The following is a 15,476-nucleotide window of genomic DNA, read 5'->3' as shown; positions in this document are numbered from 1 at the left end:
TGGAATCAATAAAATACATTTTAATGTTTTTAAAGACACGTCTTATCCTTCAGAAATCATTCTAATATTCTGATTTATTATCAATGTTGAAAACAGTTGTGCTGCCAAATATATATTTTTCGAAACCTGTGATACTTTTTTTCAAGATTCTTTGATCAATAAAAGGTTAAAACGAACAGCATTTATTTAAAATAGAAATATTTTCTAACAATATGCACTACTGTTTAAAAGTTTGGGGTCAGTACATTTTTATTCTTTCTTTTTAAATAAATGAATACATTTATTCACCAAGGATGTGTTCAAATAATAAAAAGCGATAGCAACGACTTACATAGTTAGAAAAGATTTATATTTTGAATAAATGCTGTTCTTTTTAAGCTGTTACTCATCAAAGAATCCTGAATAAAAGGATCACAGGTTCCAAAATAAAATAATATATCAGCATATTAGAATGATTTCTGAACGATCATGTGACACTTGAGGCTGAAGTAACAGCTGATGAAAATTCAGTGTTGCATCACAGAAATAAATTACATTTTAAAGTATATTCAAATAAAAACCATCATTTCATGTTCTAATAACATTTTGCAATATTACAGTTTTTTTCAGTATTTTTGATCAAATTAATGCAGCCTTGATGAGCACAAGAGACTTCTTTAAAAGAAAAACTGATCTCAAACTTTTCTCGTCCTATAGTAGCAATGTCTGGAAACATAACAGCTGTTGCATTTAACACAGATGATGTTCAAAGTGTTTGGTAACTGGTGTTATTTTTCCTGGTTCAGACTGCTCCAGCTCCAGCGTTCGGTGCTCAGTCCAGACTCAGATGTTCCTGATGAGCTCCTGTACGGAAGAGCCGGATACCTCTACGCCCTGCTGTACGTCAACAAAGAGATCGGGCCGGACACAGTGGACGAGTCCACCGTCACAAAGGTGACTTTAATCCAAATGAGTTTGTATTCATACATAAACACAAAGTACAACAAGCAGTAAAACTTGCATTGGTAAAAAATGCATTACAACACATCCATTGATAAAACTAGATCTTGTGTGTCTGCAGCAGATGCATTAATCCTCTGACCCACACTGTAAATGTTTAGCCTCTCGTGGGCTGCTTTACTGTACGTCATACATTATAGTCTGTGTGCGTTGGCCGGCGTCCAGTTTCCAGTGTTTGTGGGCAGACCAGATGAAGGAGATGAAGGAGAGTAATGCGTTTGTGTGACATGTTTGCTGTGGTAATTATGCAACATTAAAGCTGCCGTTGAGTTGAATCTGGGATTTGTGGCTCTTAGAGCTGCAGGAAAGAGTAAGTCTGGTCAATCAGGACGGTTCCGCAGCTCTGTGTGAGAGGAGCTGTTTCTGGACCTGGACAGTCTGTGCTGCAGTCGTACACAAATAATACACTTCACATTCTCCTCCTCAAAGCCGTCTCTGGCTATTTTTAGAGCAGGTCTCTTCGCTAGCAATCGAGCAGAAGCCATCGCAGCAGGAAGAGTCTGAGACCAGGATTCTGTGATTAAAACATATAGACACCACCTAATAGATGTGCTATTAATTATCCATTAATCAAACTTACTTATCAAAAATATTGAGGCTTATACAAAATATTTGGGCTCTATGATTTCCATAATGTGGAAAATTAAGAATCCTAAAGAGTCATAAAAATGGAATATACTGTATAATGCGAAATGTCACAGAATTTGGCAAATTTTGAACAAATTAAAGTCTTGCTTTTTTAATATCAATATTTAATTAAACTTAAAAAAAATGGAATTCAAAAAAATTATAACTGAACACATGAAATTGGGGAAAAATAAAACATTAAGCCCATATCATAAAGGCCAAAAAATATCATATATCTTTTTTCTTTTTTTTTTTTTTTTTTATTACATTTGTTTAGTTTGGTTAAATTTTTCTTTAAATTGTTATATTGTGTAAGTTTCATATTTGCTATTAATTAGACATGTTTAATTGTTAACATTTATGGCCCTGGACCACAAAACCAGTCATAAGGTTTACTTTTTTGGAGCTTAGGTTTTTTACATCTTCTAAAAGCTGCAAAAATAAGCTTTTTATGGATGTATGGTTTGTTAGGACAATATTAGAATACAATATTTGGACTAAAATCTGAAAGCTGAGTGTGCAAAAAATCTAAATATTGAGAAAATAACCTTTAATGTTATACAAAATATCAGGGCCCTATGATTCCCATAATGCGGGAAATGAAGAATCCAGTCATAAAAATGAAATTTACTGCATAATGCGAAATATCACAGAATTTGGCAAATTTTGGATGAACAAATCAAAATCATGCTTTTTTTACATTTTAATGTTTAATTAAACCTGGAACATGGAACACATGCAATTTGGGGAAAATGAAACCTTATTCATAAAACCCTAAAAATTGTCAATATATTTTATTTAAATTACATTTGTTTAGTTTGTTTGATTTTTTTTTTTCATTGTTATATTGTGTAAGTTTCATGATTGCTATTAATTAGACATGTTTAATTGCTAACATTTGTGACCGTGGACCACAAAACCAGTCATAAGGGTACATTTTTTTGAGATTAAGATTTTTACATCTTCTGAAAGCTGCATAAGTAAGCTTTTCATTGTTGTGTGTTTTGTTAATACAATATTAAAATACAATATTTGGACAAAAAGCTGAGGGTTGCAAAAAAAATCTAAATATTGAGATAATCACCTTTAAAGTTGTCTAAATGCAGTTCTTAGCAATGCATATTACTAGTCAAAAATTAAGTTTTAATATATTTATTGTAGGAAATGTACAAAATATCTTCATGGAACATGATCTTAATATCCTAATGATTGTTGGCATAATTTTATTTTAACCATTAAACATGATAACATTTGGACACACAAAGATGCACAATAACTTGATTTTATAGCATAGTAAATGCAGGGGACACATACAGTAATAGTCTTTTTCTTCTCTACAGTGCGTTTTACAGTTGATTGCATCCGAAAATAGATAGTTTGATGGCAGTTTCTTCTCCAGTGACTCCTTTGACATTCAGTCTTCATCTCAGTAGGCAACGTCTGTCATACCTCTCCTGCTTTTTATGCATCTTCACTTTGTAATTTCTTTGTCAGCCCTGATGTGAAAGAATTCATCTCCATCTAAAATATTCAAATGAAAGCCTTTGCTTTTTAGAATCTGTCAGTGACTATTTCTGAATGTTTTGGTAAAATACACCTCTGGCTTTGAGGTGGTTGTACTGACATCAGAGAGCTCTTAAAGTAATAGTTAAGGCAAAAATGAAAATTTGCTGTTTAGTCCATCCAAGATGTGGATGAGTTTGTTTGTTGATCAGATTTGTATAAATGTGTGATTCCATCGCTGTCTCACCAATAGATCCTCTGCAGTGAATGGGTGCCGTCAGAATGAGAGTCCAAACAGCTGATAAAAACAACACAATAATCCACACCACTCCAGTCCATCAGTTCACATCTTGAGAAGACAAAAGCTGAAACAAATCCATCATTAAGACGCTTTAAATAAAATACGAGTCCATAATAACGCTTCCTCCAGTGAAAAAGTCCATCTCCTGTTGTCTTTCACATCAAAATCCAGCCATAGATTTGTTTAGAGCTGTTTTTGGTTTGTAAACAGTGCTTGATCTGTGCAGATTTCTCTCCTGATTCAACACCTTTTTCACTGGAGAAAGTGTTATTATGGATTATTAACTAACTATTTTATCTAAAAAATGTCTTAATGGTGGGTTTGTTTCAACATTTGTCTTCTCAAGATGTTAACTGATGGACTGGATTATTGTGATGTTTTTATCAGCTGTTTGGACTCTCATTCTGACGGCACCCATTCACTGCAGAGGATCCATTGGTGAGACAGTGATGGAATGACACATTTATACAAACCTGATCAACAAACAAACTCATCTACATCCAGAATGGACTACATTTTGAGCAAATTTAAATGTTTAGGATAGACCATTCCATTCCATTTCCACAAGTCTTTCCTTTTCATTCCTTCATTCATTCATTTAATCAAGAGTTGTATCTCACAGTTATCAATATTTGTATTGCCTCAACATTTGTCTCTTTTTAATTATGCTGAATTGTACACAGTGGAGTTAAATATTAGAGGGTTGTACATCAGGTCCTACTTTTTGATACCAGCAGCAGATTTGTGAATGATTGTCATCTTTGGTCTTTGAACCCTGGCTAAGGAGCTGCTGTCAGAATAAACACAATTGGTGTCTGGTGTATTAGACAACAGAGCGTTCTGGAGTTGATTGACTAATGGATGATTTCAGTCATCATACAGTAACCTTTCTCTCCTCATGAAGACATGCGATGCGCTTCTAAACAGTCTCTCGCTGTCGCTGCTTGGAATGATTTTTGCATCTTTCTCGGACAGTTTTAAATGCTTCCACACTGAACACATGTTTGATCATTAGTGCACTCCTCTATTTGATTGTTTGGTATAATTTATTTGGCCTTTTTGCTTATTCGGCTGAACACTGAATAATTTCGGTTGTCAAACATTTGTCTCTAATTGTAGTGAGTGTTCAGAAGCACAGGGTCTGTTCTCCAGGGAATCTCTCTTCTGGTGATGGGGCAGTTTCACAGAAAGAGAGATAGATGCCGCCTCATCTTTGCTGACCGGAGGTCATTGTTATCCCTGGGTAAATCTATAGCTTGTGCTGAATGGATATCGCCGGTAGTCTGGTCCATTGCCTGAAATAGCCTCAGCGACATTAACTGCGAACACAATTACTCAGAATCAGGTTTTGAATCAGTTTTTTACTGCTCTTCTCCTCTTTATTGCAGTCTTCTCCTATCTATCATGTCCTAGTTGATCTGTGGTCTTGGGCTTCATGTAGGCACATTTATTTGTTGGTCTTTCGCTGCAGTGCTCCCAGATGACGCAGCTCTTTTAGGGGTTAATCTTTGAGCGTTGGTCTCTCTAGACTCTCAGGAGCGCCGTGTGTCGTGTCTAATCCCATCCGTCATGCCACTGTAGTGGGCAGCGCATGTGTCTCTGCCTTTCAAACGCACAGAATGAGATTCAGAAAGCTGTGGGCGGCATTTCTTTCCATCATTTCATTTCCATTTTTTTTAACCTAGTTTGCCAGACTCAATTAAAACCTTTCAGTGGGTTTGTTTGTTTAGCTTGTTTAGGGGTTTAATTTTAGTGTTAGTGTTTATTTTTTTTATTTAGGGTTTGTTTTGTTTTGTTGTTTTTTTTAATTTAGGGTTTTGTAGTTTTTGTTTACTTTGTATTTTTTTTATTAAGGGTTTGTTTTGTTTTGTTGTTTTTTTTATTTGGGGTTTTGTATTTTTTGTTTATTTTGTATTTTTTTTTATTTAGGGTTTGTTTTGTTGGGTTTTTGATTAAGGGGTTTGTTTGGTAGTGATTTTGATTCATGATTAGCTTTTGTTTGATTGGGTTTTTGATTCAGGTATTAATTTTTGTTGGGTTTTTGTTTTACGGTTTGTTTTGTTGGCTTTTATTTAATTTTGTTGGGGTTTTGATTAATTGTTTTGTTGCTTTTTTTGTTAGGGTTTTGTTTTATTGGCTTTTTTGTTTGGTTTTTGATTTGGGGGTTTGTTTGGTAAGGGTTTTTGATTTAGGGTTAGCTTTTGTTTTATTGAATTTTTGATTCAGCTAATATTTGTTGGGTTTTTGAATTAGGGTTTGTTTTTTTTATTGGGTTTTTGATTCAGCTAATAATATTTGTTGGGTTTTTGATTAAGGGTTTGTTTTGTTGGCTTTTTGTTGTTTGTTTCGCTTTGGGTTTTGTTTTATTGGCTTTTTGTTTGCTTTTTGATTTGTGGTTTTGTTTTGTTGGGTTTTTGATTAAGGGTTTGTTTGGTAGTGCTTTTGATTTAGGATTAGCTTTTGTATTATTGGGTTTTTGATTCAGGTATTAATTTTTGTTGGGTTTTTGATTTAAGGGTTTGTTTTGTTGGCTTTTAATTCATTCTGTTGGGGGTTTTGAATCATTGTTTTGTTGCTTTTTTGTTATAGTTTGTTTTGCTTTGGGTTTTGTTTTATTGGCTTTTTTGTTTGCTTTTTTTATTAAGGGTTTGTTTGGTAAGGGTTTTTGATTTAGGGTTAGCTAATAATATTTGTTGGGTTTTTGATTTAGGGTTTGTTTTGTTGGCTTTTATTTCATTTTCTTGGGTTTTTGATTGTTTTGTTGGGGTTTTGTTTTATTGGCTTTTTTTGTTTGCTTTTTGATTTGGGGTTTGTTGTGTTGGGTTTTTGATTTAGGGTTAGCTTTTGTTTTATCGGGTTTTTGATTCAGCTAATAATTTTTGTTGGGTTTTTGATTTAGGGTTTGGTTTGCTGGCTTTTATTTCATTTTGTTGGGGTTTTGATTCATTGTTTTGTTGCCTTTTTGTTTGGGTTTTGTTTTGCTTTGTATTTTGGCTTTTTTTTTGGTTTATGATTTGGGGTTTGTTTCGTTTTGTTGGGTTTTTGATTTAGAGATTTGTTTGGTAGTGAATTTGATTTAGGATTAGCCTTTGTAATATTGGGTTGGGTTTTGATTGAGCCAATCATTTTTGTTGGGTTTTTGATTTAGGGTTTGTTTTGTTGGCTTTGTTTTATTTCATTTTGTGAGACAGTCACACCATAGGACAAATTTGAGATTTGGCTCAAAATAAAACAAAAAATCGAATACCACTGCAGCTTTTATAAGAACAGGTCCATGTAGGACACAGAAATGTTGAATGTTTTACTGCATTTTTAATTATGACAATAATAGTTTTAGTGTCACACCAAAGGACAACAAAGCTTCAGTAACATGATCATGATGTCCTGAAAGTTTCTCTGGAATTGGACGATTTAAAATCAGGATATGGTGGCACACCAGAGGACATAATGTATCAAGTTCCGACACTTTCAGAAATATATGGATGGAAAAAATATTTTATAACAACAGGTCGATGTAGGACAAAGAAATGTTTAATGATTTACTGGATTTTTAATTATGACAGTAATATTTATATTCATTTTTATGTTGTGGGACAGTGAAAATGTCATGTCACGTCAACAACACATACAATTTATTGAACAGTCCTAATCTAGGTGTGTAAAAATGTAACTAAAAGGAGATTTGAAGAATCTATGTATGCCTCTTTTTCATGCAGCATTCATGGTTGTCATCTTTGTGCACATCCTGAACACCTAGATCCTCCTAATGATAGTCTTTGCTAACACCTTTAATAGCCCAAATGTGATTTTGCAGCCTTTTTAATATCTCTGTTGTCTCACAGTGGCACTGCTGCAGTGCAGTCATTTGGTTACTTTGCATTTGCTGACATTGCATTTTAATCAGTTATTTAACCTTTGTTGAACCACTGTGAATAAACCTGCTGATTACTGGAAATTGACGGACGCTTTGATCCACAACAAGACTATTATGTAATCCCAGTGCGCTCTCTGCTCCTCCAAGGTGGTGACGGCTATTCTGGAGTCGGGGAAGAACTTGTCAAAGGAGGAGAAGAAAACGGAGCGCTGCCCGCTGCTGTACGAGTGGCATAAGAAACAGTACATAGGAGCGGCTCACGGTCTGGCAGGCATTTACTACATGCTCATGCAGGTGAGACTGACAGCGTTTTAATGCACTTTTGTAATGGCCTCATCCTTTGTAAGTGTATGTGCAATAGGAATTGCATCTTTTCCAAACGTAATCACAAACATAGTAAAAGCATCATTAATGGAAGCAACTCCTTATGATACCCATCGTTGTTTAAAGGCAGTGAAGCATCTATTAATTTGATGTTATGTTTTCATCTGGTGCAATTATCAAACTGTTAATTAACAGCATTCATCTTGGGTCCACTCTGAGTCTTTCTGAAGTCTTCGTTAGGAGTTAAGAATCGTAACCCATCACAGACGTGTTCGTTGTGTGTGTGATGAATACACTGAATGCATTGCTGAATCTCAAGTCTCAAGGCCTTGCACTAATTACAGGCCTAATGAGTTTACAGACAGAATGATCCACAGATGCATGTTGTTAATTGTAGATTTGGTATGCTGTGTTTAATTTGCTGTGTATGCTTACTGGTATCTTAAATCTGAGTTTGTGTTTGTTGTTTTTTATAGATGCAACAAATAAATGCACAATTTCTAGAACCTGGAGTTAAGGATGCATTGAAATAAAATTTTTTGGCTGAAGTTGAAACCGAACAAAATGAAACACTGGGCCGATTACTGAATTGTGTTTTTCACAATTTTGGACCTTTTGAGAAGACGAAAGCTAAAAAATCAGTTACAAAACAACAATTTAAAAATATTTACTGAACATTTTTAAAATTCTAGTAGACGTTATAGTCTACCAACAAAGCACGATTTAACTTAAAATTAATAAAGTTAGTAAAATAATATTCTCTGGCCATTTTTAAGACCCCCTTCTTGAATCAGGCATGTGTTTTTTAATGTACGCATAAATGCAGCCTTGCTGAGCAGAAAAGAGACTTCTTTTAAAACATTACAGATCTCAATTTGAACACTATGTGTGAATGTTATGTTATAATAAATGTATTTTTATAGGGCTGTTGTAATTATTATCATTATTTTTGTCTTACTTTTTTATTTTATTTTACAGAACAACAGTAAAATTACAATACATTTATAACAGTTATGAATGTTGACATTTATTTTGGTGGAAGACCCGCAAAAAAAACTCGCCAAAAAAATAATTCGGACCTAACCGAATAATTTTGGTGCATCCCTACCTGGTATAGTTCACTCAAAAATTAAAATGTACTCACATCAGGCCATCTGAGATATAGATGAATTTGTTTTTTCATTAGATTTGTATAAATGTGTCATTCTATCACTGTCTCACCAATGGATCCTCTGAGTCTGGAGTGAATGGGTGCCATCAAAATGAGAGTCCAAACAGCTGATAAAAACATCACCAAGAAACACTTTAAATGTCTCTAAGTGTCAGTTTTAATCAGTTTAATGCATTTTTGTAGAATAAACACTTAAAAACAATAATGAAATTTCACGGATCCTCTGCAGTGAATGGGTGCCGTCAGAATGAGAGTCCAAACAGCTGATAAAAACATCACCAACAAACACTTTAAATGTCTCTAAGTGTCAGTTTTAATCAGTTTAATGCATTTTTGTAGAGTAAACACTTAAAAACAATAATGAAATTTCACGGATCCTCTGGAGTGAATGGGTGCCGTCAGAATGAGAGTCCAAACAGCTGATAAAAACATCACCAACAAACACTTTAAATGTCTCTAAGTGTCAGTTTTAATCAGTTTAATGCATTTTTGTAGAGTAAACACTTAAAAACAATAATGAAATTTCACGGATCCTCTGTAGTGAATGGGTGCCGTCAGAATGAGAGTCCAAACAGCTGATAAAAACATCACCAACAAACACTTTAAATGTCTCTAAGTGTCAGTTTTAATCAGTTTAATGCATTTTTGTAGAATAAACACTTAAAAACAATAATGAAATTTCACAGATCCTCTGTAGTGAATGGGTGCCGTCAGAATGAGAGTCCAAACAGCTGATAAAAACATCACCAACAAACACTTTAAATGTCTCTAAGTGTCAGTTTTAATCAGTTTAATGCATTTTTGTGGAATAAACACTTAAAAACAATAATGAAATTTCACGGATCCTCTGGAGTGAATGGGTGCCGTCAAAATGAGACTCCAAACAGCTGATAAAAACATCACCAACAAACACTTTAAATGTCTCTAAGTGTCAGTTTTAATCAGTTTAATGCATTTTTGTAGAGTAAACACTTAAAAACAATAATGAAATTTCACGGATCCTCTGTAGTGAATGGGTGCCATCAGAATGAGAGTCCAAACAGCTGATAAAAACATCACCAACAAACACTTTAAATGTCTCTAAGTGTCAGTTTTAATCAGTTTAATGCATTTTTGTAGAGTAAACACTTAAAAACAATAATGAAATTTCACGGATCCTCTGTAGTGAATGGGTGCCATCAGAATGAGAGTCCAAACAGCTGATAAAAACATCACAATAATCCACACCACTCCAGTCCACCAGTTAGCATCTTGACAAGACTAAAGCTCAAACAAATCCATCATTAAGATGTTTTTTTGAAAATTATAACTGAATAAATAAAAATTAAATTCAAATATCTATTTATTTAAATCATTCCCATTGTTGGTTAATTTTCTAATCATCAAAAAACAAGCATGCATTGCAAAGAAGTGTCTCTTGATTTTGTCTTTGATAGCCGTCATATTGGAAGGGCTTGAACCAAACTTATTGAATCCTCTCAGAATTCACACCAGGGCATCTTCTGCTAATGCTCTGGAGCTCAAATCTTCTGAGTCCTCCAGAAAACATGCCAGTGTTGCCTTTTTGTCCGCTTTGTTCCATTAATTTCTTTTCTTTAAAACAGCTGATTGTGCAGCAGTAGATCACAGTGCACACAATTTTTATAATTTTTTTCTCAGCCACTGCACTTTTACACCAGGAAGCATTTTCTGTCACATACAACATGTTTTCAATTAAATTTGATGGACGCAGCGTTCAAGCAGAGCCGACTGCTTTGAAAAACAGTGAGGGAAATAGTTTTTTCCCTTGCTTTAAAATGCTCTGCTCTTACATTAGCTAAAGTTAACAGCAGTCAGCTGTAAGATTGATTAGAGGTCCACAGAGGTGATGAATAATTTATCTTGAACTTTAAGATGTTGAATTAGAGGCATTGGACGGCTGCCCGGACAGACCACCACACGTTTAGCCCCGATTTGAGGGCGGCACAAATGCATGGGTTCACATTTTAAGAAAGCTGGCTGTAATGCAGACTCAGCACCTCCTGCCCTCCGTGAGACAGATAACGGCGCTTAATTGAAGGAAATGAAGTTTTAATATTGAACCCCTTTAGTGAAGTCTTAATTACATCAGTGTTTAAAGATGCAGATCTGTAATCTAATTGTGACCCCAAGCAAAGACTCAAGATGAAAAAGCTTTCAGCTTGAGTAAAAAAAAAAAAAAAAAAAAAATGTAATTAAAAGTAAACAAAACACTGCTTTTATTCATCAAGGACACTTGATCAGAAGTGACAGCAAAGACTTTTATAATGCTAAAAAATATTTCTGTGAATCCTAATAAAGAATAAATTACAGTAGAAAGCTTGAGCTACAGCAATGACTCCTAATTATATTTAAACAATAAAATGTTGTCGGTATGCACCAGAAAAGATGTAATTCATTCTTTGTAATAAATATATTTTATGCTCCAAAATGCTTTTTACAAGAACAGATTGTTTTTTAACAGTATTGTCTTCTGCTCACCAAGCCTGCATTTATTTGATCCAAAATACAGCAAAAACAGTACAATTTTGAAATATTTTTCTGTGTGAATATCTGTTAAAATAGGATTTTATTCCTGAGATCAAAGCTGAATTTTCAGCATCATGAGACACTGAAGACTGGAGTAATAATCCTTTAGAAATCATTCTAATATGCTGATTTGCTGCTCAAGAAAATATTTCTGATTGTTAGCAATGTTTAAAACAGTTGATTACATTTTTTTTCAGGATGCTTTGATTAATAGAAAGATCCAAATATTAGCATTTATCTGAAATAAAAACTTTTGTAACATTATACACAAAATATTTCTATTTCAGATAAATGCTGTTCATCTGAACTTTCTGTCCATCAAAACAAAAAAAGAGAAATAATTCTGCTTAGCTGTTTTAAACCTTAATAATATTACATGTTTTTTGAGCAGCAAATCAGAATATTAGAATGATTTCTGAAGGATCATGTGACTGAAAACGGAGAACAGTTTTTTTTAAATAGTAAAAATATTTCACAGTAATACTCCTTTTGCTGTATTTTGGATCAAATAAATGCAGGCTTGGTGAGCAAAAGAGACTTCTTTAAAAAACATTAACATTTTTTTTGACTTGTAGTGTGATGCATTGCCTGGTGTCAGATTTTGTTTATTTTTTGTCAGTGAATATTAGTTAATTTGCATATTTAATAAAGTGCATCCTTCATCCTCTTCTAATGCTTGCTAAATATTTTAGAAACACTAAGAATATAATAACACTAATAAATGCAATCTTTAGTAAACCTTTTTCATACCTTACATTACAATGTTGTAAAGCCTGAATTCACCTGTAGCATTTAGTGTTTTATTTATCAGTTATTGATCATATCGTATTGGTATTGGTCAGGATTTTCAAATGGGTGCATCCTTATTCAAGCTGCAGTTGATGTTCGGTCCAAAAACATAGTTCCTTTGCATAAAAAAACAGCCTTTTAAAGCCATTCCAGAGCAGTTGCATATCAAATCCAGATGGATATCGATGTTTGGATTTTTGTGTCATTATGCGGCCTGGCACACCTGAGAACCCTGTCGATACTCCTTTAAAATGCATCCTAGGATGCAACATCGAGTCTGCTATCATTTGCATATGTCTTTACAGCTTCCTGTGATGGATAATCCTCATGCAACCACCGCCTCCTCTAATGGCTTTTCCCGTAGCCTTATAAGACTCCATATGTAAAGCTACATCTTTATGAACCATTTCAGCTATACAGTGAAAAGCGGAGATGAAAAGCAGTAAAACGCCTCATTTTTCATCCCGTGCAGTAGTGTATGCGGCAGTAGTAAACGATCGTCTCTGCTCTGTGGCAGCGGGGCTAACAGAGACATGCGGTGCTGGTTGATGACTGACAGCGGATGTTTAGAATCAAGCCCCAGAGGATTGTGATGTAATTTGAGGCAATAGAGCTTCGAGATGGTGAAGTGCGGCAGGGTTACGACTAGCTCGGCTTACATTAAACAGCCAAATAACGGGAATAGCAGAGCGTTCTGTGAGAGGAGGGTTTGTTTTGGTGCAGTGGGAGAGTTGTCTTTGTGCTGTAATTGAGTGTTGTGTGAGGAGGAAGGCAGCTCTTTTCCTCTTTGTCCGTCCTCTCTCTTCTCCAGCCTCTAGCGACGGGAAGCCTCTGTTCGGAAATCTGTCATCTCCACATGCGCTGGAAGAAGAACGTTTTAGTCTCCGGCAAACACAGTGCTAGACTGTCTCAACTGCTCCAGTGTGGCATCTACAAGAAAAACTAAATATGTCTTACACTTACTGAAGGAAATGTGACTGCTGCTCACTCGTTTCATTGGGTTTGCCTGTTCAATTGAGTCACGGAGGCCATTCGTAAACCAAAAACACTTTTTCACTTGAAATTTTGCATAGGGTATAGCCTAGGGATGTGAAGGTGTTATTAATATTGTGGTATCGCGATAGCAAATCTGTCTCTATTATCGTGGTTATGGCCCTGTTGTCATCCAAGATGTTCATGTCTTTCTTTCTTCAGTCATAAAGAAATTGTGTTTTTCTAGGAAAACCTTTTAGGAATGTTCTCCATATAGTGGACTTCAATGGTGCCTGTGAGTTTGAACTTCCAAAATGGAGTTTAAAAACAGCTTCAAAGGACTCTAAATGATCCCAGCCGAGGAAGAAAGGTCTTATCTAGCGAAACGATTGGTTATTTTGTAAAAAACATGAAAATTTATATACTTTTTAACCTCAAACGCTGGTCTTGTCTAGCTCTTTAAGACAGTTAGGAAAATCAAATTTTTTCCTCCAACCTCAAAAAAACTTTTTTTGTCCTCTTATTCACTTCGTAAACACTAGGTCTGTACTTCTGCAGCGATGCATGACGATTTTGAAGTTGGAGGAGGAAATGAGACGGGAGTTTTTGGACATACCCTAACTGTCTTGAACCGGAATACACTGAGTTCACACAGAGCTAGACAAGATGAGTGTTTGAAGTTAAAAAGTATATAATTTGTAAAAAAAAAAATTCACTAGACCCTTCTTCCTCGGCTGGGATCGTTCAGAGTCCTTTGAAGCTGCATTTAAACTGCATTTTGGAAGTTCAAACTCGGGGCACCATAGAAGTCCACTATATGGAGAGAAATCCTGAAATCCTCAAAAAACATAATTTCTTTATGACTGAAGAAAGAAAGAGTACATTATCTGTAAACGTCTGTTCTGGAAGTGAACTACTCCTTTAAATGATATGCTTTGGCACAGTATCTGTCAAAACACTAAACCTGAAAGCACAATATGGCTTAATTGCTTTGCATTTTAAAGCTGATGTTGAAACTAAAAATAACTTCTGCTTATGACAGCATTTATTTTTTCAACGTCTCTTGTCGCCATTTAATGTAGGAATAATGTAACTAAAATTACCAGCACGAACACATGCACTGTTTCTTAGTACTAAACAGTGTTAAATACTTCTATTGTTTATATAAAACAGTGTATTAAATACCACTATTGTTTACATTAAATATTATTTGTTGAATAATAATATTTAATAAACAGCAACATCAGCCATAATAAAAGCTGCTGGTCAATTCAGTCAAACATACACAGGCAGCGCTCTGACATACAGCATTGAATTTACATAAACATGATGCGATTTTGCCAAAACTATTTGGTCTGGAACAAATAATAGATCAATGAGACCAAAGACTGCCTGTTAGATTTACCCAAAACAAATTATATCTCATGTTTAACCTCTACAGAGACATCAGAGTCAGCGGTAAATTCTAGAAGATCTGACCAAGTTGAAGCTTCTCTACGGTGGAATTATGAGGGCAGAACAGCTGCTGATGATCCTGAGCTCTCATGTCCGAAAACATCCACACAAATTTTCAAATAGACGCCATCTTTATTAACAAACTGCATATTTGAACTATAAACAAGTACATTCTCACCTGAAAACCTTCTGAGACACTAAAACAGTAATATTTTTAAAATGATACTGGATTTGGGCGTCCGCCATGACACTCGCTGTAAGAAGTTTACAAGATTACAAATGGTGAAACTGCTGTTGGAGTTCTGTTGGACTCTAATATCGCACTCTTATCAGCCAATCAGATTCGAGAACCAGAAATAACTGTTGTATAAATACTAGGGATGCGACGATAAATCGATTCGCGGATCAATTCTGAGATTGTCTGAATGCTTTGCATTTCTCTTTGGAATCGATTCTGAGTTTAGAGTTTAACAGCAGATGGCGCTGTAATCTAGTTTTTATCCACACAATCAAATGCTCCCGAAGAAGAGTGCTGAAGAGGAAGAGCACTTGTGTGTTCGGCTGAGTCGTGTAATTTCACCTTGGCTCAGAATGCTTTTATGACGTGAGATTAATGTAAACACCGCCCACTGTGAACACCATTGTAATCCACTTTAAAGGGGTCATCGGATGCAAAACTCACTTTTCCATGTTGTTTGAACATTAATGTGTGTTGGCAGTTTGTGTTCACAACCACCCTGCAATGATGAAAAACACCTAGTGGTATTTTTTTAATCTTTAAAAGTAATATCGCCTTTTCAAAATCAGGTCATTCTCAGCTTCTTGTGGGTGTGACGACACACAGAGGCCCCTCCCACAATAGTTGATTGACATGAGCACCTTACCTTAGCCCCGCCCTCACCGAGCTGAAACAG

The 15,476-nt window shown here is 35.1% G+C and overlaps 1 protein-coding gene across 1 annotated transcript in view; it reads left to right on the top strand.

Annotated features, from left to right (window-relative positions):
- The window catches only part of lancl2 (LanC lantibiotic synthetase component C-like 2 (bacterial)), a 45,960-nt gene that overhangs the window by 12,221 nt on the left and 18,263 nt on the right, over positions 1-15,476 (top strand). Inside the window, exons 5-6 of the mRNA XM_073830924.1 lie at positions 786-933; positions 7,452-7,598. Coding sequence (XP_073687025.1) covers positions 786-933; positions 7,452-7,598 — 295 coding nt within the window. The remainder of the gene's footprint in view (positions 1-785; positions 934-7,451; positions 7,599-15,476) is intronic.

This window comes from Garra rufa, chromosome 24 (assembly GCF_049309525.1).
Source record: "Garra rufa chromosome 24, GarRuf1.0, whole genome shotgun sequence".
NCBI classification, from domain to species: Eukaryota; Metazoa; Chordata; class Actinopteri; order Cypriniformes; family Cyprinidae; genus Garra; species Garra rufa.
The sequence above is the reverse complement of the archived record's forward strand: the minus strand, read 5'-3'. Positions and strand labels throughout refer to the sequence as shown.